Source organism: Mustela erminea, chromosome 4 (genome assembly GCF_009829155.1).
Source record: "Mustela erminea isolate mMusErm1 chromosome 4, mMusErm1.Pri, whole genome shotgun sequence".
NCBI classification, from domain to species: domain Eukaryota; kingdom Metazoa; phylum Chordata; class Mammalia; order Carnivora; family Mustelidae; genus Mustela; species Mustela erminea.
Window position 1 is genome coordinate 104,787,913 of NC_045617.1, and position 25,319 is coordinate 104,813,231.

Genomic DNA, 25,319 nt, shown 5'->3' on the forward strand with positions numbered 1-25,319 from the left:
TTTGCTGTATGTTGCTTCAATTCTCCTAGGGCAATCAATCTTAGGAATTCAAAGACTTTGGAGACGGCCCAAACTGAAGTAAGCAAGTTTTTTTTTCCCTACCTCTTCCCAGAAACACTCTACTAAGCAGAAGATTTTCCTTAAATCTGTCAAATAACAGCAATATGTTTAGTAAGCTAGGATTCTCTGATTTTACAAATTGCATTATCAATATTTCTTTTATAGAGAGAAAGAAAGAGAAAATAGCTTATTTCCCATAAGTCACTGGTCATTGGACACTTCTTAATTTCACCTTGTTTGGTTCCATAATGGATTGTCTTTTCTTTTCTTTCTTCCAAAATCAAGTTAGGCTGCAGCTGCCCTGTGACTCTTCTAGAATGCATGCACACACACACGAAAGAAAAAGAAAAAGCTGCTATTCAAAGAACTTTTACAGAAATAATATGTGAGAAGAAGGATGTGTAATAACAAAGAACTCAAATTAAACCCTGGGAATTGTCAATATTTCTGATAGGTTTCCTTGGGGTAATATGGAAAGCTTAGTGGCTGGAGGGGATGATAAATGTAATCATTAAACCACTTACAGTGTCTTGTTAAGAAAGGGTGTGTATTTACATGATAATGCTGATAACATCTCTTTTCTTTACACCAAGGGTTCTTTGTTTTTCCCTAAACCCATGGCCTGAAGAGGTCAAATAGCCAGGGACTAAATAATTTATTTCAGCACCAAAAGTCTACATATGAAAGGATAACACAAAGCTCTTACAAACATTATCCATTTCAGAGCCAGGAGCAAATAAAAAAAGGACACAAACGCTCCACAGGATATAGTAAAACTTTGCAAGGCTCTGAAACAAGCAAACTGGAATCATCAGTACTACTCATAGCTGATGGGTTAGCATACATTTTTATCTGAACATTTCCTGAATGGACTGACCTCAAAAATTTGAAAATTAATAAAAAGTTGCCTGTAACTGCATTATCTTTGGTCATACTTTTTTAACCAATTATAGCCAACATACAAATAAAAGCAAAGTCCTGGTATCCTTTTTTTTTTTTTTAAGATTTTATTTATTTATTTGAGAGAGAGAGAGTGAGAGAGAGCATGAGAGCAGAGAAGGTCAGAAGGAGAAGCAGACTCCCCATGGAGTTGGGAGCCCGATGCGGGACTCGATCCCAGGACTCTGGAACCACGACCTGAGCCGAAGGCAGTTGCTTAACCAACTGAGCCATCCAGGTGCCCCCCTGGTATCCTTTTTTAAACAGTCTATTTTCTTAACCATAGACTAAAACCTCTGGTACTTACTCTTTACAGTTATAAAGAACAAGGTCTGTAATACAGACATAAATTAGTTAATCTACCAAGGCATTTACTGACTGCCATTTACAAGCAGGGCGCTGAGCCTGGCACTAAGAACAAGGAGATAAAAGGCAGCCCTTAGCTCCAAGAAGCCCAGTCTTGGAGACAAGATTCAGTACATTAACAGAGACTCGCAATGTGGTAAGCATGATGATGTAAGTAAGCACAAGGTCCATTATAAGAACTAAAACAAGCGAGAAAAAAAAGTGAGCACCCAAAATTCTCTCATTTGCACTCAAAGTTACTTAGAACAATGCAACAAAAACAGAAAGGGTTTTGGGTATTCACTTTAAATACCTAGAAGAATCTTACCCCTTCACCACTGCCCTTTTCCTTCCCTCTTTATATGTGTAATTCCTCAATGTCTTAAATCACCTTTCAGATCCTCTGAGGAGCTTTTCCTTATTCTGGAGTTTTGGGTAGTGGCATGCTTCCAAACCACTGTGCAGTTTACCTCACAGGGTCTATGCACATGGCACTGTAGTGTCTGCTTGCTTGTTTTCTTCCCAAGCTAAAAGGTCTTTTAAGGAAAAGTGAGCATTTAAAAAACAAGTACTATTACAGGTGTTTTTAGTTCTGCTGCTTAGCATAGTGCAAGAGTAATTTGTTCAACAAATATTTATTAAATAAGTTAACTTACAGAGCCTGTAGATGATGATTAACCGATATGATACAAATAAAGCACTTTCTAAGAATTCAACAAAAAGCCAAGTATAATATGGTTCAGCATGTAAGAACTTATTGAATTAGTCACATAAAAATTTTTTTCAGGAAATAACCCATTAAAGGTATTCATGGTTACAGAAGGATACCTATCAAAAATCTTTTCATCCATATAGACCTATGTAGTTGAACAAAGCTGTGTTCTAACCTTTTCCATCTAACATATACTAGCACTGATTGGTAAGTGAGCTATTTAACCCAACTGAACTCAATTTTTCTTTTTCTCATGTGAAGTTATACTGTCTACATCATAAATTGTTAAAAAGGATTAAATGAAATAACAGATGTGAAGCATTTAGCTCTGTGGCTGGCATGTAGTACATCTTGAATTCATAATAATCTTCCTTTCTCCACTCTAAATCCATGGCAAACCAGATCAGCACTAGGAGCAGGGGGTTTTCTGAGAAAGTCATACAGCCAAAAGGAAAGACTACATTTAACCCAGCTATGTTGCGCTGGTTCCTTTATTACCACATTTCAATCTCACCATTTGGGGGAATAAATGTCCACCTCTTAAGTAATGGCCTTGATAATATTTTTGCTGCCACCATGTGGTTGGTGGGAGTCGAGACAGGGATCATTCTTGAGAGTTTATTTAAAAAAAAAAAAAAAAAAAAAAAATATATATATATATATATATATATATATATAGCCCCCCCCATATATATATGTAAAATATTTATTTTAAACTCTAGCATACATTGGAAGCTTGCTTGCCATGGTTTGGAAGGTGTGTTGGGTATCTTATATGCATTATCTCTATTTAATTCTTTAAAAAGAAAGAAAAGAAAACCCTGGGGGGTTGGTACTACATGTATCCCTGTGATAGAGATGGCCACCGATCACAGATATGGGAAAGACAGTCCCTTGGTCGCACCCATGGCTAGTAATAAGTAGTACAGGAATATTTCTGATCAAGAGCAGTCCCATTTTTTCATGCCTAAACACCAAAACATAATGTTCCCCTTTTTTTCTAAATGGTGTTCCACTGAAGATTGAAACATGAATTATTTTTTTAAAAAATTTGATCCAAACAAACATTTTTCAAAGCACCCAAATAAAAAATGTTGGTTCCTCTGTCTTCACCTATTTAGATATTTTGCTTCAATGTAAACGCCATTTCCCCACAAGGAGTCTGTTGATCCTTTAGGGTCTAGGGCTGTGCCACAGAAATCTTTATACTCCCAGAACCCAGTGAATATTTATAAGGAAGACATCAAATCAATGTGGTAATGATTTTAATGTATAGTTCTGTAAGCAACTGACAGCTCTTATCTTGTTCTTACACAGGTTCAAAAGCCAAAGATAATCCTTTATAATTCATGCTTGATCTTAATTTAATCTCAATTCTCCCTGAACAATCTTCCTTTCAGCTTCACTTTGTCACTTTCATCCCCCACCCTCCCAAGAGATTTTACCTGCATCTTTGTTACAGGGCAGCAGTAGGGAGACAGGGAGCATACATGGACTCAGGGCTCATACCATCAAATCCTGCCTTAGCAACACACTGTTGATGTAATACTGAGGTATTTAATTAATTTCTGTTAGCCTTGGTTTCCTCATCTCTAAACTGGATATAAGAACTTACTGTATCAGAACTTCCTCCTTATTGTATAATCAATAGATATTACTTTTCCTTCCTTCTAGCTCAAAAAACAAATTGAGTTCACATACTGTCACATAAAACCCATCTTTTTCTACACTTCACAATCATAGTCCCCGAATTAATCTTCTTCTCTCTGGGAGTATTCCTGAAATGCTGCTTTCTTGAAAATTAAACAATAGGATTGCTTTTAGATTTAAGATTTTTCCCTTCAGTGAGGAATAGAGCTTTCCTTAATCTTAACCAAGAAGAAGATATCTAAGAGTATAGGAAGAAAAAATGCAGTTCAGTCTTCTCCAGGCTTGTATAATCTAAGATGGACCATGACACGTATCTTGGAGGTGCAAATTAATTAAACACTGAAGGAAGTGGCAGCAAGATATTTAAGCTTGTGGGTGGTGAACTAAAGTCGCTACAAGTATAAGAAAAAGAAAGGTTATTCAGGCAGGTATGTGTACATGCACACACACACACACACACACACACTTTCCAATATCACAGCATAAGTAAGAAATGTCAGCAGGCTATCCTAACTAAGATCCAGCACTGGTGTTAATCTCGAATAAAGATGGCACATAACATATGGAACAAAAAGGCTATATCTGCAGAAAGAGATATATATATTAATCACATGGGCAAAATTTCTAACAAGAAGGGAAAATAAATACGCCAGAATAGTGCAGTGAATATTAAGTATGTCACCTGGAGCCAACTGCCTGGGTTGAATCTTAAATATCCATATATGGATAGGCATGAGACTAGGCAATATACTTTTCTTCTCTATAAGTTAATGTCTTCATCTGTTAAAAGGAAATAATAATGATATTTAGCACATGGGCTTATGTGAGGCTTAACTGAGATAATACAAGTAAAAAACACAGTGCCTGCCACTCAGGAAGAATTCATTATCTGTTTATTCTTATACATATTAAGACAAATGGGGTTGAGTCATTTGCTTTAGAAAAGGCATTACTTTATTTACTTAATAATCTATTGACTCTTGAGAAAATACATGATTGACATGAAGGACTCTTAGAGTGGGGTACTAGCACTCATTTAATCAAGTTATTAAAAATTTAAAAATGCAGACTTTTCGTAGGAGACTGTCCAAAATGTCTTGAAGATGATGATGGAAAATCTATATTCAAATCTTGACCTGGCTAAATTCCTCTTTGTGGTTCATTTATGGCTTTACCACCTGCTTGATCCGAGGAGACGGCTGGCATACACGGGAAGAGTGTGTTCTGTGGCTGTCATTCACACACACACATCACTCCTAAGGAATGACTCAGAAGTAACTTGTGCATGACAAGTAACTCAGGGAATAGAACTCAGATCTGAAGTAAACAAACTAATATCTTCAGCCTGTTACAAGCTTTCTAAATTGCATATTTAGAGACCAAGAACACAGCAGGGTAAAGCTATGGAACTTTGGATCCACCTGATAGCATCGGAGCTGGGCCCATGTGAGGCACACTGGTGATTATGTATGTGAATAAAGGGCTTGGAGGGGAAACCCTGGATTGTGAAACAGTATTTCACAGTTTGTAGCTTGCTCAATGGGATAAACATTAAACTTCACATTTTAAGGTCATATCTCAAGGATTAGTTTCACTCTCTTCCAAGACTTAAATTCATTAGCATAAACTATGAATGAATTGAGCATTAGGGAATAACTTGTTTAGTGTTTTAAGCAGGACATGCTGCAAAAATTCCAAATCCAAATTTGCTTGTACAATTCTAAGGCTGAGCAAATGACGAAGGTCCTGAAGGCTTGTTTAGTGCAAAGTAAAATCTGGTTATTAATAAAGAAAAACAAAGATGAGTACTGAGTCAGATTTTCAGAATTCATTAATATTTCATCTCAAATAGCACAGAAGCACTTTCTTTTACAGGGAGCTATGACTGGTGTTAAGATAAAAAGCGTAATGCATGGCCCCAAGATAAGAGGGGAAAAAAAGGAAAGAAAAGATAAGAGATGTCAGTCTTTATATTGTTTTTAAAAAAGCACCGAATAATAACTAAGCAAAATGGTTTAAAAGGTTTCCCTTTTTAAGTGTGCATTTAAAGTTAAATGATATAAATATTCATTCCAATATTTATTTTTGTAAAACATGGAGAGAAAACAATAAAATAGGATCAGCGTTTCCCAAGGCCACAGTTACATCTTGATGTATGGGCAAAATGGCAGAATAGCTACTGTCAAATTCACTCAACCCTCTTTCATGCCCAATTTTTCTTGTTCACTAAACCTAATGAAGAATATTCTTTTGCTTTTTAGAAAATGTCTGGCATAATTATACTCCGTTCTCTTGAATCATGAGTATAAGCTAAGGGAGATTCTTTTGCAACCACCAGAAGTCTTCCACACAGACTTTGCCTAAAGCGCTGATAGTATGACTTCAAAGGTAAGAATCTCAAACGTCTTGTCCTAGACATCCTACTTAATCATTCCACACCCGCCTCCCCTGAAGTCACGAAACACATCTTTCTTAAGGAGTTGGGGGTACTAGAATCCTAGGCATTTGCTTTCTTTTTTTCACTAGCAGAAGCTCTTTTATCACTGGATTATCATCTTTGTACTAAAATGACCATAATACCTCCTGGACAAGACAAAATGGAGGAAGCCAAGCAAGGTACTGATGGAGCATAATGAGAGGCTGCATCAGAGAAGGCTTTAGCGTGATCAAGTGCTTGTTCAGAAAATGTAGGCACAGAGGTAGAACAAAAACACGTGGGCCCCTGGGACACACCACTCAGGTGTCACTGGGCTTCTGTTCATGTTCTCTCTTAAGATCTTCCTCTTACATTTCTAGTTTCCTCTGCCTTATTTCATCTGTTGCATGACTTTCTAACCTAGATTTGAATAGAAGAAAAAAGGAATGAAAAGCTCTGAAATTATTTCACTATTTAGTAACTTTATGGGACTTCTAGCCAGATACTTCAAGAATATATCAAATTTTAATTAAGAAATAGCAAATAATATAAGCTCTGCTATTTAAGCTATATATGGAAGAAAGAAGCAGGGTTCCAATGTATATGCTCTCTCAATCTCTGCTAACATCTCTTTGTGGAAGGATTCATTTCTTAGCATTGCTTCCGTTTTTTCTATCCATCTTAAGAAGGTGAGAGAAGTCACTGTCCAAGTGGCTCAGTTCGTTGAATGTCTGACCCTTGATTTTGGCTCAGGTCATGATCTCAGGGTCGTGAGATTGAGTTCCATGTTCCACTGGGCATGGAACCTGCTGAAGATTCTCTCTCTCTCGATCCCTCTCCATTTGCCCCTCCTCTTCCCTCTCGAAAAGAAAAAGTGGGGAAAAAAATTAAGAGTTAATAAAGTGGTAAAAAAAAAAAGATGTGTAAACAAAAAAGAGAAAATTGAAAGAGTATCACAAATGATGCTGAAGAGAAGAATGTCAAGTGAAGGGTCACTGTTTTAAGAATACAAGACCACACACATTTATTTTATTTAGATTTGAGCTTATAACCACACAAAGCTTTGAATTTTGAGGATCAGTCATGCACAAATATACCAAAAGACAGAAGCAATTGATGATGGGATTCAAGGAACAGTGAAACCATTCAAATCAGACAAGAATTATCATGAAGATTGGATTCAGGCAGTGGGGAAACACTAAGGGGTTTTATGCAGGAGAACAACATGTACAACTACTTACTCAAGATCCTTTATGAAGAATACATCAGAAGGAGGAAGACTGAATTCTGCAAAACATGTCAGCAGGCTACTGCAAAAATGTATGTCAAGAATGTTGGTAGCCTAGAGGAGGAGGGGTGGGAGTGGGGCTAGAGAAATATGAATAGACTTCAACCGTGCTTAGAAGGTAAGAATGTACAGGCTCTGGCAATTATAAAGTCAAATTAAGAGTCAAAAATGATACCCAAATGTCTCTCTTCAACAAAGATGATGATGTGCCATTCACTGAAATAGGAGAAGAGTAAAAACAAATTCTACTGAAAAGGGAAGTAATTTGGTTTTGATCTTGCTGAGTTTGAGCGGCCTTGGGGACATTCAGGTGAGGATGTTAACTAAGTTACTAAATAAATCGAAGTAAAAAAAAAATATCAGCTAAAGATTTGGACTTTATTTATTTATTTATTTATTTTTTATTTGTCAGAGGGAGAGCGAGAAAGCAAGCACAGGCAGGCAGAGGCAGAGGGAGAAGCAGGGTCCCCGCTGAGCAAGGAACCCGATGTGGGACTCGATCCCAGGACGCTGGGATCATGACCTGAGCCGAAGGCAGCTGCTTAACCAACTGAGCCACCCAGGCGTCCCTAAAGATTTGGACTTTAAAAGTCATTAACAAATACATTGCTCTAAGGATCACAGCAGGAGATGGAGTTGCCAGGGACTGGTATAGAGCAAACATAAGGGACCTGGCCAAAGACCATAATGCATGTACCTTCTGCCTCATATGCAGACTTTAAGGCCAGTAGGTTTGCTCTCCTCTCAACAATGCCCAGAGTAGCAAAATGCACATGCATTCATTTTATTCAACTTTATTGCTAGGCTATTATTTTTTTTCTTTAATGTAAAATTACTATTCATATAATCTAAAACAATTTTCCTCTCATATGGTTGTTTTTAGAATGCACAGAGTAAGCTATTCCCAGATCTGTCTTCCGCAGTTTACAAAAATACAAGAGTTCACATAAGTCATTTGCAAGAAGAATGGAAACAGGGGGAAAGTGATAGTTTCTGCATAATCTTTCCATTTTTGTGAAAATTGGAGTGTTCTATCCCACTGGTGTGTCTTGGGGGAAAAAATCCCATCATAATTTCGGAGTACATAATGGGCTCACTCCTTTATCACACGTGTGAAATGCAGTTGCAGCAATTTCTCTGTCTAGTTAGACAACATATTGTCTGGCAGCAGAATTGTATATGTTAACTTAATGCATTTCCCCACACATTTCCCAGTGTATAGTCAGAAACAATTCTATCCATACCAGAAATACAAAAGGTTCTTAGTAATGCAATCAATCCAATTATATCTGATAGCTTAGGTTCAGAATCACTGTGTGTAAAGAAGCTTTTAATAATTTCAAACCATCTGTGATGCAAACATAAAAATGATAAACATGTGAAAAATGTTCCCCAAGTTCCACAAAACTATGCACATTTTTGTGTGTCTTGTACCATTTATTTTTTTATCAACTGAGAAGTTACATTTTAAACAGTCAATTTCTTTTTTTTTTTTTTAAAGATTTTATTTATTTATTTGACAGACAGAGATTACAAGTAGGCAGAGAGGCAGAGAGAGAGAGGAGGAAGCAGGCTCCCCGCCGAGCAGAGAGCCCGATGGGAGGCTCGATCCCGGGACCCTGGGATCATGACCTGAGCTGAAGGAAGAGGCTTTAACCCACTGAGCCACCCAGGCGCCCCTAAACAGTCGATTTCATAGAGAATTTTTGAGGACTACATTAAGTCTTACAATAAAATATTTCTTTGACTAATTCATTAGATTTAGATTGACCTAAAGCAAAATGGAGTAATAGGTTGGTTACATGATCAAATGTTGGTAATAAAGTCAACTGTGTAGTTAGTATGAAACTATAAAATAAAAAATTATTCGAAAACTTTGAAACTAGATCCCAACAGATAACCAAACTATCAAAAGTGCTCATTAACTTGAGTTTTTTCTTAATTTGATGAAAATTCAGAAGGGCATTGACCATTTCAGAAATTTAATTTTCCTCATTACAATTTTACCTTAAAATTTAAATTCTATTTTGAATCTAACATTAGTATTCTACCTGAATTGCAACAAAAAAGAGTACAGAAAAGGAAATACTCTCCTCAGCTTTTTGTTAGATTCTATTGCTCAAATTATAAAACAAAAAAAGTATATCATTAAATTTTTCTGGCATTTAGATTTTAACTCTAAAAAGTTAATTTTGTAGCTTTTTATGACACCATAAACTTAATAATTTTTCCATTACTTTAAGTATAATGCCTTACTCTAAAAGAAGAAAATAAAAGTGATGCAAGCTAAGCCCATGGGTTATGATTTCTAATTTCACATTACACGGGCTTTCATATAAATGAAGCAGTTATTCTTGGCACAAGTGATAATGAAAAATTCTGTGAAACTTCAATATTTGTTGGTTAACAGATATCCAAGTAAGTGAAACACAAAACTTTTCACTCTCACTTAGTTAGTACACATAGTTAAAAATAAACTAGCAGCAGCATCAATTTCTACCTCTAAGAGATGTGTCTTCAGATGGGAACATAGGAAGTAAACAAAATACACTGTCAGAGTTTGTACTCATATTTTAACACAAACTGGTGTACACAATGAGTCACAGATTTAATCTGTAAAAATTCAATTATAGCAACATAGTTACAGAAACTTCATTTAATAATTTAATGTCACATGCCAAATATTCATTTTTAATGAATGAATGTCAATCTATGACAGTCCACAAATTTAAATCTCAAATTCTAAACATTTGAACAAGGAGGTGGAGAGAGTATGTGAGCAATGCTTTACAGTTCTATTTAAATAAATAAGGATAAAATTTAGTTTGTAAATGAACATTGTACATAACATTTATGCACAAGTTTTTTTCTCTTCTTCAATCTGATTAAATGTCTATGTGACTTTAAACAGTTTAATTATCTGTGCATCAATTTTTTAAAGATTTTATTTATTCATTTGACAGAGAGAGGCGGAGAGAGCAAGAGAGCTCAACCAGGGGGAGCTTCACAGCAGAAGCAGATCCCCCGGGGAGCAGGAAGTCTGATGCGGGGCTCCATCCCAGGACCCTCAGATCATGACTGAGCTGAAGGCAGGCACTTAATCGACTGAGCCACCCATGCGCCCATGTGCCTTAATTTCTTTCTCTGTATAGTACATATTCCACAGAGACACTAAGTGGATTAAATCAGGTAGTACTATAAAATCACAGATAAAATTGCTTGATACACAGTAGTCAACAAATAAAACTTTTATTACCCTCAATTTAATCGTTATCCCCTTTCATTCACTTTCTCCCTATTTTTATGAATGTCTTAATGCCTCCCTTTCAGGAATGGTATTACAGAATTCTCAGGGAAAAATTCCAATTATTTGTGTCACACGTATACAGAGCCTATTACAGAGTAGATGCTTCCCCACCAAAAAGATTGTTACTGAGTGGAAAAAAAAAAAAAGAGAAGAAACTAATTTTTACTTAGTGATGATACTTTTGCAACCTTACACCATGTACTGATACAAGCCAAATATATAGATATATTCTCAAGCATCCTGGGTGAAACTTCATGGCATATCATTATAGTCATGTTGCAGCTGAAAAACATTGAGGACGGTGTTTATGGAACTTTCCACTGCCATAGCTGAATGAAGGTGGAGCTGTGACTCACACTTAGTTAGGTCTATCTGGTCCAAGATTCTATTATTTTCTCAGTACATTATACTGCCTATTCACAGCTCTCTTTAGCCTCTCAAAAATGCTACATCTTAATATATTCTTACAGGTTTCTTTCCAGAAACAAAGAGGCCAGACCTAAAAATTACCAGGTTGCAAAAGCCTCCATATAAAGTAAAGCTTCTCTATTGAGAGGACTTGACAGTAAAATAAACATTCCTCTGATCTTTGCTCCTCTCAACCCTCCATTCCAAATACCCTATCCCTCCTTCTCTTACCTGCTAAGTTTGTTTGTTTGTTTTCAAATAAGGCCTATTTTCTCATATCTCTGTCTCCTTTTCATTCTGTATCAGTCTCTTAAGTTTAAAGGGAAACTCTTAAAGACAATCTGACCTCAGGTTTACATTTAAACTAATACAGTCCCCAAGCTTTAGGATCTATCCCAGTACAAAGCCATATTGGGACAATTGTTTAAAACTACTATAAGACATCCTGAGATCCATGAAGGCATCTTTTTAATTTTCACATTTACAAGATAAATTCCAAGTGACCACCATACAGATTCAATAAATATCTCCTGAATGAATGAATGAACTGGAATTAATATTCAGAATTATGATATGGAAGCGTCGTAAGCTCTTTTGAAAAAGGTCAATTGATGTTCAATATACTGCACTTACTAAAAATGGATAATTAAATAATAAAACTGTAACATGATATTCAGAAATGACTTGAAATTAATTTCTGAGTTAACCTTTAACTTCATTTTAACTAGAAAATTTGGTTAAGTAAAATAACCGATTATCTAGGCATTAGACTTGAGTAAAATTTTCACTCTTTTTGCCTTCTTCTTGTACTTGGGTTCTCTCTGGCAAGATTAGAACAGCACTGGGGCTTCAGTGAAGACAGCAATACTTGGGTCTCCTTGAGAGAAACTGTGATGTCACTCCTACAAGTGTGATAGGTCCCCTGAAAATTCTGTAAGAAGAGGCAAGAGGTGAGAATAGGGAGATCCTTGTTCTGGGTCGGTTGTATTTCCTCCAGAGAGAGTGTCCTAGCAAAGAGGCTATGAAGTTACACTACATTCATTCAGCAATTATTTATAAACCACCTAATTATGTGCTAGGCATTATTCTATGCGATAGGTATACATGAGTGATCGAGAAAGACAAGGAGACTTGGCATTTTTTCATTTACATACAAATGTGGAGAAACCATAAAAATATCAAGTAAATTACAAAGTCCATTAGAAGGTGATACCTGCTATGGAAAAAAGAAAAACTAGAGAAGGGTAAAGGGAATATGAGTACTTGCATTGGGATAGATGAAGGAACTTGTAGGCACATAGAGGCTGAGACCATCAGAGTGATCCAGGTAAAAGAAAATGATGACTTGGGCCAGGGAAGTAATGGTGGAAGTGGTGAGAGCTATTGGATTCTTTATGTATTCTGAAGATAAGACTCCCAGATTTGCCTGACAGGTTGGATAGGATATGTGGGAGCAAGAAAGGCATCAAGGAGGGTCCATGGTTTCTGTTCTGACCAAATAAAAAAATGGTACTGCCAACCAGTGAGACACGTGGGGTCAGAAGAATATCTTTTGAATATGAGGTGTCTAGACATCTACATGGTGATGTCAAGTAGATGGCTCCATGTATCTAAGTCTTGAGCACAGGTCTTGACTGGATCATCAGTTTATAAGGTATGTAAAGCCATGTCATAGGTGAGATGACCGAGGGAGTGTGAATGCACATAGAGAGGAGTACCACGGCGAATCCCTGGGAAACTTCCACATTAAGTTGTGGAAGAGGAGAAAGAGCAGGCGGCTGAGAAATGAAACCAGTTTTATAACAGGAGATAAAAATAAATCTGGTGTCCAGAAGCCAAAAGAAGACAGTCTATCAGTGATACTTCAATTAAGACTGTGAATCAAGTGTTTTAAGTGAGATTTTTTTTATGATGCAGAAGCCAGAACCAGGACTAATGGCAACTTACAAGGATAAAAATCATATTTCAATGAGAAAAAAAATTCAAACAGCAACATCTATTCATTATTAGATCCAGCTGTTTTATAATATATTGAACTTTCTTTTTAATCACTAAAGGTATTCACAGACAGGCTGATGAATATCACAGATATTCTAGAAATGATTCCTAATTGGGTAGATTAGACCATACGACCTATGAGATACACTCCAACTAATGAGTCTATTATTTCTGCCTCACTTAACACCAGAGGAGAAATACATCTGCTTTTCCATCTGTGGGCCTTTGCAATCTGAGCAGTCTGTGTCCAGAGTTATCTCAATGCCTCTTCATATTATAAAAAAGTGAATTATAACAATGGCTTAATGCAAAGAAGAGAAGCTTCAGTACAAACACACATGAATTTCAATGTTAATACTATCACTAATACATTGCGTGGCTTTATGAAAGTTCCTTAAATATTTTTAAACTTGGTTTCTTCTTCAGACTTTTATAGTATTCTTAAAGGAATAAAATAGCTCACTGTGCTTTGCGCAGTGTTTGATATGCACTGAATTCTTAAAAAAAAAAAAAAAACCTTAATTCTCTAAGTGGGAGGTCCCAGATTTAAAGACTATTTTCATGTTTTAAAGTTAGCTGCTCCTGCAAACTTGAGTTCTAGAACATATGCTTCATTTAAGCAACACTCTTACTGATAAACCAGAAAAAGAAATATATGATTTTTTTCATCAAGACAAAATTTTTATTTGGTTTTGAAGATCAAATTTTCTATGTACGTTTCAAGATGTCATTTGCTTACATTATAATGATTGAAAGATATTCTTTAAAGAATTTTTTGTATCATTACCTATTCATTTGACAGAGAGAGAGTGAGAGTGCAAGCACAAGCTGGGGGAGTGGCAGGCAAAGGGAGAGGGAGAAGCAGGCTCTCCAGGGAGCAGGGAGCACAATGTGGGTCCAACCCAGGACCCTGGGATCATGACCTGAGCTAAAGGCAGACACTTAACCAACTGAGCCATCCAGGTGCCCCTAATTGAAATGTATTCTAATTTCACAAGAAGCTGTGAAATTAGAGTAGCTGGATATAAATCCTGAATTGGTCATTTCCTGGTAATGTGATTTTGGCAAGTAAGTTCCTCTGAGTCTCAGTTTCCTTGTCTATAAGATGGGAAGGAATGAATTATTAAAACTTTTACAATGAGTTAACTATGTAAAAACTACAAAATAAAGTGTTTCATTTATTTAAAAAAAAGTCAGTGATCCTTAGCTTTTATTATTTGTTCCTCTGTTCTAGGAAAAAATTCTAAACAGAATTGTTTTTATTTTAATATGTTGTCATTAGCTCAAACTATTTTTAAAATATCTTTATTAGGAAAATAACATATTAACACTAATTCAAACAGCACAACCAGACTGCAGTAAAAAAGGGCCTCCTTCCGTTTACTTATAATCTAGCATCTTATATATATATATATATACAAATATAAATGTAAATATATTCCTTTTATACTCAAGAGGAATAAATTATCATTTTTTATACTTTTACTTAACAGTACTTATGTTTGTAAATATATAATTCTTAAATAAATTGCTAGATACCCAACTGCTTCTGAAAGTCTGTGCCTTTGTGATTTTCACTGATCTTGCAAAACTGCTTCTCCAAATGTCTGAATCTCAATGTTCTGAACAACAGGTTATGGAGTATTTTTTTCCCCATACCCTAACATCATTTTTGGTTATAATCAAACTTGTCAGTCTGATAGAAAACAGAATCATTTCAATTAAACAGTACGTGTGTGATAGCTATCTGTTGGTATCATCAACTTCTAGTGCAATTAGAAAAATTAAGTCCCTTACATCTGACGGAAATGAACATTCTATCATTTGTTTTTCAAATATTTCTCAAATAGTTATACCAGTTTGCCATTTTAATTGTGATCTTTAATTTTGGTAATCATCATTATCAGTTTTGCTTGTACAGAAGTTTTATGTCATAAAATATTTTAATTGTTGACTTATGGCTTTAGTATTTTTCCATCTTTCTTAGAAACCCATTAAATAAATTTCCTATAATATATTCTACTTTTTTTTTTTGCATTTAATCTTAGACCAGTTGAGACTGATATTGGTGGAAAAGATGAGCAAGAGATTTAGTCTCTCTTTTCTTTTGCCTCTAAATGCTTCACTAGTTACTTTTCCAATATTTATTGAATAAAGGATTTTTTCACTCTGATTACAAATATATACTTACTATAGGATATATGTCTACATTTCATGAGGGCTGAGAAATCTGTTTTATCAATTTTGATCCTATCAAGTTTGATACTATTGTAAAACTTTATCATGTTTGATCCTATTTTAAAATTCATTAAATTTTTAAAAGTATGTTTAAATATTCAGCCACTCTTACACCCCTGAAATAAAATACATTTGGGTGTAATTTATTCTGCTTGTACTGTGCACTAAAATACATTTACTGGTATTTTTGTGACATTTTATTATGATACATTTATATAACATAAAATTTACTAGTTTAACTATTTTTAACTGTACAATTCAGTGGCATTAAGTATATTCACAGTGTTGTGCAACCATCACCACATCCATTTCCAGAACTTTTTGATCATCCCAAAGACAAATTTTGTATCCATTAAACAGTAACTCTTCATTTTTCCCTCTCCACAGCCCCTGGTAACACCTATTCCACTTTCCATGTGTTATGAATTTGCTAGTTCTAAGTACCTCATATAAGTGGAATCATATAGTATTTATTCTGTGTCTAGACTATTTTACTTAGCATGTTTTCAGTGTTCATCCAAGTTATAACAGGTATCTGAATTTCATTGCTCTTTAAAGTTGGGTAATATTCTGTTGTATACACACACACACACACACACACACACACACACACCCCACATTTTGTTTATCCATTTAGCTTCTGAGGATATTTGGATTGTTTCTGCTTCTCAGCTATCGTAAATAACGAGGCTATGAACACGGGAACACAACATTTGGTAATGTCTTAAAGCTCCTGCATTGATACTCAAACTCAATTCTTGCAATGTTTTATTTTTTTGAGATATCCTTGTGAAATCCATATATATTTAAGGAAATTACTTATAAAATGATAGAAATCTAAATTGTGTTACATAATTTTTAAAAGATTTTATTTACTTATTTGACATACAGAGATCACAAGTAGGCAGAGAGGCAGGCAGAGAGCGGGTGGGGGAAGCAGGCTCCTTGCTGAGCAGAGAGCTTGATGCAGGACTCGGTCCCAGGACCCAGAGATCATGACCTGAGCCGAAGGCGGAGGCTTATAATCCACTGAGCCACCCAGGAGCCCCATGTGCTACATAAATTAAACAATCACTTAAATTTGAGAAAACAAATAAAAGTCGCAATTTTTCTGCATGGATCTAAATTTCTTTCAAAAAGTGTTTATAGTCAGGTTCTAACTTCATACTACAAGTAACAGTAATCCCTTATCTAGCTGTATGGTGGCGGGGAAGGATGCATTCATTTTTACTTTCTGTATCCTTTCCAGAGAAAGTTTGTTTTTCTGTGAATCTCAACATATAGAGTGTTTGATTTCACATCAAATTCACTTGCTTCCATATGTCAATAATTCCTTCAAAACTAATAATAATATGGGAATCCATTAGACTGCTAATGTAGTACCTCTTGATTTTAAGTGATCTTTCTTCTCTAGTCCTTTAAAGGTCTATCTATATGAGAAGCCCCTTCTACTGCGACAATGAAAGAAATGACAGAAGAGTCATCTGTATTCTATGGGTGCGGAGAAACTCACTGAAGGCTTGCTGAATTAAACAAATGAACAAGGAAGTGAATGAAGAATGGTAAGATTATAGAGAGGGTCGTGAGGTGGAAGATCTTTTCACTCTCCAGGAGCCCTTGAGTCAGGATATAGGTTTACACATATTTCAAAAGGCACTTGCATTTTAATGATCCTTCCGAAGTAGTTTGCAGTTTTCCAGTTGAGGGTAAATGTGAAATAACCTGGCAGAAAGGAAACAACAGAGGAAAACAGACTAATGATCCTCTAAGAGATCTAGACATAGAAAGGAGAGATTATTTCGAGAAGTATGAGGACATATTTTGTGAGGCTGTGCTGAACCCATTAAAAAGGATGTGGAGAGAAGAACATAATTCAGGATTAGGAACACACAGATCAGTGTAACACGGAGACGAAAAAAACTTTAAGTACCAAATGGAAAATAATATTGAAATACATGGGATGTACATTAGTTAAAAGAAAGAGTTCTTGGAAAAGATGAGGACTAGACATAATATTACTGCAAATTTCTAAATTTTGCAAAAAACAGAGTTATTTCAGGTGCCATTCTACTAGAGAGAATGCAGTCCATAGCATTTTGGAAAGTTTTTCTTTTTCATAGAAAATGTGAATCTGACTGTCATGTTATTTTCCAATTGAGATTTACATTCACAGGTGAGAGACTAGGTAACTGATATGAATGAAATTGAAATCACGAAGCCCGCATCAAATCCTCTCTTCCATTTCCTTTAGAAAAGTAAAAAAGCAATGCGATGCAATAGTCTCTGTCTGGTAAAGATAAAACAGCTTTAAGATGTAAGCTACTGAGTGGCTTTTGGAAAACCACATTGCTTAGAAAAATAGAGAGGTGTTTCCCAGATTGTAGGATGTGATATTGGCTCTGATATTCGGTCATAGTTTCCACAGCTAGTAATACTGGGTTTCCTCTTCTTAAAGTTATCTGATAATTACTTATTAAGTTAGAAAAAATAGCACTCATCAAGAATTTGGATTTGGGTTTCATCTTTTGGAGCACAAAGAAAGAAACAAGCTCTGTGAGAAGACATGCCAGGTTTCAGAGACTGGTTCCAGCCAGGCACAAAGGCAGCCCCTCTCCCTGGGACTGAGCAGGGTAACCAAAATATAGGGCAAGTGTGGTGCTTTTGAACATCTTTTGGAACTTTAATTTTCTGCATTAATCTACATAAGGAATTGATTTGAAAAGCAGCACTCAGTAACGTAGCTGCGTTTGATTTTAAAAGGGGCCAAATTTGGGGCCGATTTACACTCCTGGAGATCTACTGCTTTAAAAAGTTGGCAGTAACTCAAGTTGGGAAATAAAAAGTGGGCCTCGAGGCAAAATTAATTGAAGGAAAGGTCTGATGCATTTCAGAGGATTCTGAAGGCAACATCAAAAGATACTTTTAAAAGTCGTTGAGAGGTTCGATTGCCAAATAGGTATAGTTGCAAGCAACCAGCATATCCCATCCACTCATGGCCCATGCTTGTGAGACGCTGTCCTTTTGCATGTCTAGCGGTAATAAAACAGAATACAGCCTTAGCCACTTACATGTATCTTTGTTTCTTAGGTCCTATAAGGCACTTGTTGGTGCAGGACCATAAAATCATGTTATTTTTCTGACTTCCAACGATAAATATTGTCTTCGTACCAAATTTGTACTCTAGCTACAGTTCTATTCTTTTCTTGGATATGTCATATAGCTCTGTATGTCAACACTAAATCATAACGCAATCTTTGGAGTCATTTTAAATAGTGATGAAACTCAATCTGCGTTTTTCCAATACAATAAACAACTAGATGCAAGAAGGCATGGCCAAATTTACTTGGACCGAATTTATAGACAACTCGTTATGAGTTATGACCACTGCTTGCCCGACAGAGACTGTAAAATGATTCTAATATACATACCAGTTGGAAATGGTAAAATTTTTAAAAAATAAGTGTGTATTAGACTATGAAATATAGTATGTGTGGATTTAAGAAGAAAGAATTCACATTAACGATGATGAGTTTTCTGCCTAAATCTCTCCAGGATCTTCTGTGTGAGTCTCTTATGATTACAGAGGGACATAATGCCACATGTCTCCTTGGAGACTTGACTATCAAGAAATAATTGCACCGATTCTGAAACATCTGCGAATGTAAACAATAGATGTGTATAGTCTATTTCTTGACTAATCCTGTTGCAAACAAAAAAATTAAAAAAAATAAGAAAAGTTGTTTATTATAATAATTTGATATGACATATTTTTCCCCAAATTGAGTGATTAAATGTAAGCAGGAGAGCTAGATAAATCATTCTTAAAGTGTTTGACAGTATTTTTCTATTTTCTGTAATTCAAAATCTTAAATGTCTTTCAATTCCTTGTGTTACTCAATTAAGTCAGCAAATTAACTTGATACTGGAGACTAACTGAAGTCCAATCTATCCAAAAAGGTCATGTAGTAAAGTCAGGATAAGGTCATTTCCTCAAGAAGTCCCATAGTTATTTATTGCCCTTTGTTGGAGGGGACTGTGTCATTCCCACACTAATTACCGGATCAAACAGACAGCAGGCATCAAGGGGAGAGAAGGCTCTGAGAGAAGTTGTGAAAAGTGGGTCTTTCTCCAATATACCCCCCTGAGGGATAAATCACTTTTTATTATAAAAGATTAAACTTTAAATCCATAAATGCTGTTGTGCTCTGCTCAACAGTTCACAGCATCACACCACACCACATACTTTACAGCTCCCAAAAGTCCATCCAATACGACGCAAGCACAGTGACTGTAATCTTAACCCCACCACTATTTTTGTGAGAGGTGGGCAATAATTACTCAGCGGGAGGGAATCACTAGTTTTGAAATAAAACATGGTTTTCAGAATGTTGGTTTTAATTTGCTATACTCTAAAAGCAAACGAAAACAAATGTAGGTCAACTTGATAGATGATTCTGTTCCATTCCGTTTCTCAGTACCTTTTTCTGTAAAAGGACTCTAAGACTTCTCTCACTGTGATAACTGGATGTATGAACTGCACATCCCTTTAGAAATAATTTAAAGTGATTTAGTATTCTATTCATCAATTAAAAATGGCAAATTTTCTAAGGCATAAATTGTTACTTGATAATATTCCATAAAAGTCCTAATCATTAGGAGCTCTCATTCCTCACAATCTTCCATATTTTACATGAATAAGTAATAAAAAATGTGAGCATTACCGATCAAGTTAAAAAATGTAATGGGTCCCAAAAAAAGCGAAGACTCTACAATAACAGCAAGCTCGCTATCTCCATCTGCAAGATGAAGATATGTCTTTGAGTAATTCTTGATTTCCCAGTTACCTCATTTGGAAAATAAAAGTTTTATATATTCTGTGATTTCAAAAATTAGTCCCAGCTTAAACATTCTGTGATTCTAAATATTCAAGCAGGTACAATAACTTGCTAGTGAGATATGGTCTGTTTTAATACAAATAGACAGTTTTGTTATTTGATCATCTTCCCACAAATTGTGAAATTAAATCTCACACAAAAATTAGACACTATACAGTGTTCTTGTTTCAATATTCATCATTATGCATCAAATATAGACTATGGCAATCTTCACTATAAAATCACTCATGCTGTCACTTGAAGAGCCACCAGGACTTGAAATGCCTTTCACACCTGGCCAACCTGAGTTGGTCAGAAATACAGAGCTGCATTTTATTGAGAAAGAGATACTGAGCCTGTCATTGGCTTTCCCATATCCAGAGAATAGACAAGTGTTCTTCTGAGGAACAGTATCAAGTTATATAAATATTTAAATAGATGACTTAGAGAGAGAATCTTGTACTTCATAATGGATTAATCAAATTCCTTTAAAAAGACATTGTTCTTCATACCCACATTTCTCCCACATTTCACTACTAAGTAAACATTTTCATGTACATTTCTTTGCCTAATTTAATATTCATAAACACATGATTATGAAATAAATTTAAAAATTTAATTGTAAAATATAAATCTACTGAATGCACCTTTCTTGCAGTAGAGTAAATATAGCTTAAAAAAAAAAACAACACAAAAAACGAAATAGTTGCATGCCCAAAAACCTCATCTGAAAGTTAAATTTTACGGTTTGGTGGGCTGTAACAATTTATTCCTATTTGAAATAATTATAAACACAACATTCTACTTAATAATATTTATTAAAATTTATCATATTAGAAGACAATGGTAAACTACAGCATTTATTTCTGTAATTTTTATTATTAAGATAATTACATGGTCCTTGTTTCAAATTCATTCTTCAGAAAGTAAATTGCCAGCTTAAATCTGAGTTTCCATTGTTAGCATACTTAATTTATTTAACAAAGAAACTCTGGTTACCCATTGGAATCTATGAGTATAAGTGATGAAACCTTGCCATTGAATGCTATGTCATGATTCTGGTGATAGAAATCTTGTAGGAAAAGCAAATGCCTAGTGAAAAAGTACTCTCAAGAGAACAGTATGATAATTATTTTTATAAATGAACCCTGACTACAGAAGACTAGAGGTTATAATCTAAGGATTTAATACAGACTAGATTACTTTCCTGGTTATAATTTCCTGTGGATTGGCTAATGCTGTATATTTGGTATCATTACTTCTATTCTTTTTTATAGTAGGAATATATATTGTAACATGAACCAAAACATAATCAAGTGAGTATGTATATTTGGACAAATTGTTGAACAATTTACATGTTAAATAATAATTAAATATCTATTTACGCTTCCCATATTCATGGAATAAAAGTGCTACGGTCTTTAGGTGAAAACGGTTCATATCAGTATACTTTCAAAGACTTCTCTTTCCTCTGTATCAGTATCATATATTTGTATATATTAATATAATGAAATTTTAAATATTTACTTCATGAAAGACAATGAATAAAACATCAGGTCATATGTTTATCATTTTTTTCTTAATTCCATGAGAACAGAGCATATATTGCAGTACCTTTGGATATTGCTTGACAGGAATCAATACTCTTTCTGAGAGCTTTATGTTTTTGTTGCTGATGACATCAAGATATTTCTTTTCTTCATCTTCCTTTTTTCCATCAGAACCTTGAAATTTTTCAATTTCTGAAAAAAAAAAGAAAAAACAGTAAGCAAAAGGAGTAGTCATCATAAATATGAGTATTCTTATTACTTGACTTCTTAAAAAGAGATTTTGAAGACCCTTGAAAGACTTAAAACATCTGTTAACAGCTATGGACGTGCTGCTACCATACATTAACATGACCTCTTTTGGGACACCTGGGTGGCTCAGTCCTTGAACGTCTGCCTTTGGCTCCAGTCAGGATCCCAGTGTCCTGGGATCTGGTCCCACATCCAGCTCCTTGCTCGGCGGGGAGCCTGCTTCTCCTTCTGCCTGCCACTTCCCCCTGCTTGTGCACTTTCTGACAGGTAAATAAATATAATCTTTAAAAAAAGGGGGGGGGGCGCCTGGGTCGCTCAGTTGTTGGGCATCTGCCTCCAGCTCAGGTCATGATCCCAGGGTCCTGGGATCAAGCCCCGCATCCGGTTCCCTGCTCCACAGTGTTTTGGTGTGTGTGTGGGGGGTGGGGGGTGGGGACTGCTTTTCCCTTTCCTACTTCCTCAGCTTCCTAGCTTCTCTAGCTGTGTCTCTCTCTGTCAAATAAATAAATAAAAATCTTAAAAAAAAAAAAGTCCTCTGTCAACTTAAACTAAAAAGTTAGCACTGAAGATGCGACTGTCTTCCATGAAGAAGTTAATTTTTAGCATCTTCAAACAAAACACAAGGAAAAATATATGCGCTTTAACAATAAAAAATATCTAAATGAACATAACTTTCCTAGGGACAGTAAATAGAATAAAATATATTTTAAGGTTACATGTTTCATTTTTACTCGGGATTATTCCTACAAAAAATTTGGAAAATAGTAATCATCCATTATCTAATTGGATAGTAAAGATAAATAGCATGTTATTTTATATTCTAACAAAACTTAAAGGCAATTAAAAAGGGGGTCACAGCAAAGTCTTTTAAAGGATTAAATCTGTAAATGCTATCATTCATATTCATCATTATGAAATTATCTGTCCGTATGTTTAAAATGAATCACTACTATTGCCTTATGAGACTATTCCCAAAATGGATATTTTTTGAGCAAATGTACAATACTTATCTACTCTCTCTTTTTAAATTAGTTTATTCCAAAAAGATTCTTAAACCGCTACTGTGGGTACCACAGACAAAACAGAGAACAAAAAAGTCTCTGTTTTCATGGAATCTATATTCTGATGCAAAAAATGAGAAATTAGAAAATGAACACACACACACACACATATATATATATATAAACATACACATGCATATTTATGTGTGGGGATAAAGAATAAATAAAGCTATTAAGATAGGTTTTTTGTTTGTTTTTTTAGTTTTATTAGATATAGGACAAAAGCATTCTGTTTCTGTAATTTTGGAGTAAAAGAAAGGTGATGATACCCATTAAGTATGGAAATTCTCAATTCATGCTAATTTATATTGCATTTTGAACAATTATTTTTTACAGATCTGACTACTTCTGGAGGTAAAAGGAATACTGTATTGCATCTAACAGCTTTGTTCTTTGCTATTTTATTTGTAATTAGCATCTTTTCCAAAATGATTTCACATACCTTACATAAAATCCCTATAACATTCCGGACGGAAATCTTTTAGCATACTATTTATTTGGCTCATGTGGAATTGTTAAAAATCTTTCTGAAGTAAGATTACATTGCTTCCTCAGATTGGCGGAATGAATGCCACACTGCATTGTTTGCACAAAATCATTTACAATCACTTTTTTCAGGTATATGCTGTAATTTTCCTAAAGACAATTATCTTAAAATAAACTGTACTGCTTGAAAAGAAGCTATATGCAGTATGTCTCTAATTTCTACTAAGAACAATGGCATCAGATTCTTACTTTTCTGTTCCAGATTATTAACAAGCCACTTTAACTGACTGTCTTTTTCAAACAAGCAGCATTCTCTATTCAGGCTTTTCAATCCCTTATATAATTATTACATACAGAACTCTGACAACTGCAAAGAAAGAATATTCATTCTGTCTTCTGATACTGACAGTGAACTTCTGATCACTGCCCTCTGCGTAAATGATCCTATCTCATACTATACTTCCTAGTTTTGCTGAGGCGATTGTAATGTGAGACACACGGAAGAGACCAACTCATTCCCCGCTCTACTAAACGTATGGTTTCCCCTTGTCACTCTGCCATAAAATAAACTGAATTTGTTTGTCATTATTTGTTCTCTACAAAACTACTACCCTTGGCATTTTCAGATGTTTGTAATTTTATCAATCAGTGATTAATTCCAATAAATTTTCCATCAAGAAATGGTGCTGAATAAAATACCATTTCAACGCTTTTTCTGCTCATTTCTACACTTTCCTTTTAGAAATGTTGATACATCTTTTGCCCTTCTGATACTTTCAAGGAGTTATCTTGTCTTTCTTGACATATCTACATGACTAATAGCTCAGTAATTATATTTGTCAAATGCATAGTCATAGAATGGTATAAGCCAAATTTGCCTGATTTAAAACCAGAGAAAACAATGTATACAACACATTTCCTTTCTAAATTTTAGTTTAAAATAATTCTTTACTTCATCATTAATGCACATTTTTTGTGGGACAGGTATCAATAAAAATTTAAAGGCACCCATTATCATCTAGTAATAACTAAACAGTTTTGTGCAGAAGAGTTGAACAATTATTTTATACTTGTTTATATGGTCTCTCTTAAAATTTAGCTTCATATTATTGGGAAAACATATTCTACATTAGGGTGAGCTTATGTTAAATGTCAAACTACACAGATTTTAGTATTTTCTGTTCTCCTTTCATGTTTTATCTGTTAATGTCCATATTCGTTCAAGTATTTTTTTTAAAGCATTCATGGTCTTATTTTTAGGGGCTCTCTCCATAGTACTGAAAGTATGACATTACCACAGAGTTAACTTTTGGTCATGGGTGTATTCACCTTGCATCCACTGGCATTTTAGTCAGCTAGAAGCTATAGTGAGAAAGTATTTTTTTTATTGTAATAAAAAACACATGACAGGACTCACCATTTTAATCATTTTAGGAGTACAGTTGAATAGTGATAAGTCTACTATGTTGTTATGCAACATATCTTTGGAATGTTTTCCTCTTGCAAAACTGAAATTCTAGACTCATTGAACTCTCATTTTCCATACCCTTCCCACAGGCCTTGGCAACCAGCTTTTCACTATCTGTTTCTATGCCTGACCACATTAGATACTTCTTATGAGTAGAATAGCACAGTATTTGCTCTTTAACGACTGACTTATTTCAATTAGCATAATATCCTCAAGGTTTATCCATGTTGTAGCATGTGTCAGGATTTCCTCCTTCTTAAAGTCTGTATA

The 25,319-nt window shown here is 35.0% G+C and overlaps 1 protein-coding gene across 11 annotated transcripts in view; it reads right to left on the reverse strand.

Annotated features, from left to right (window-relative positions):
- KHDRBS2 (KH RNA binding domain containing, signal transduction associated 2) overlaps positions 1–25,319 on the reverse strand; it is a 601,759-nt gene that overhangs the window by 479,704 nt on the left and 96,736 nt on the right. For all 11 annotated transcript variants that reach the window (XM_032340352.1, XM_032340351.1, XM_032340350.1 and 8 more), the window contains exon 2: positions 21,850–21,977. In XM_032340352.1, coding sequence (XP_032196243.1) covers positions 21,850–21,977 — 128 coding nt within the window. The remainder of the gene's footprint in view (positions 1–21,849; positions 21,978–25,319) is intronic.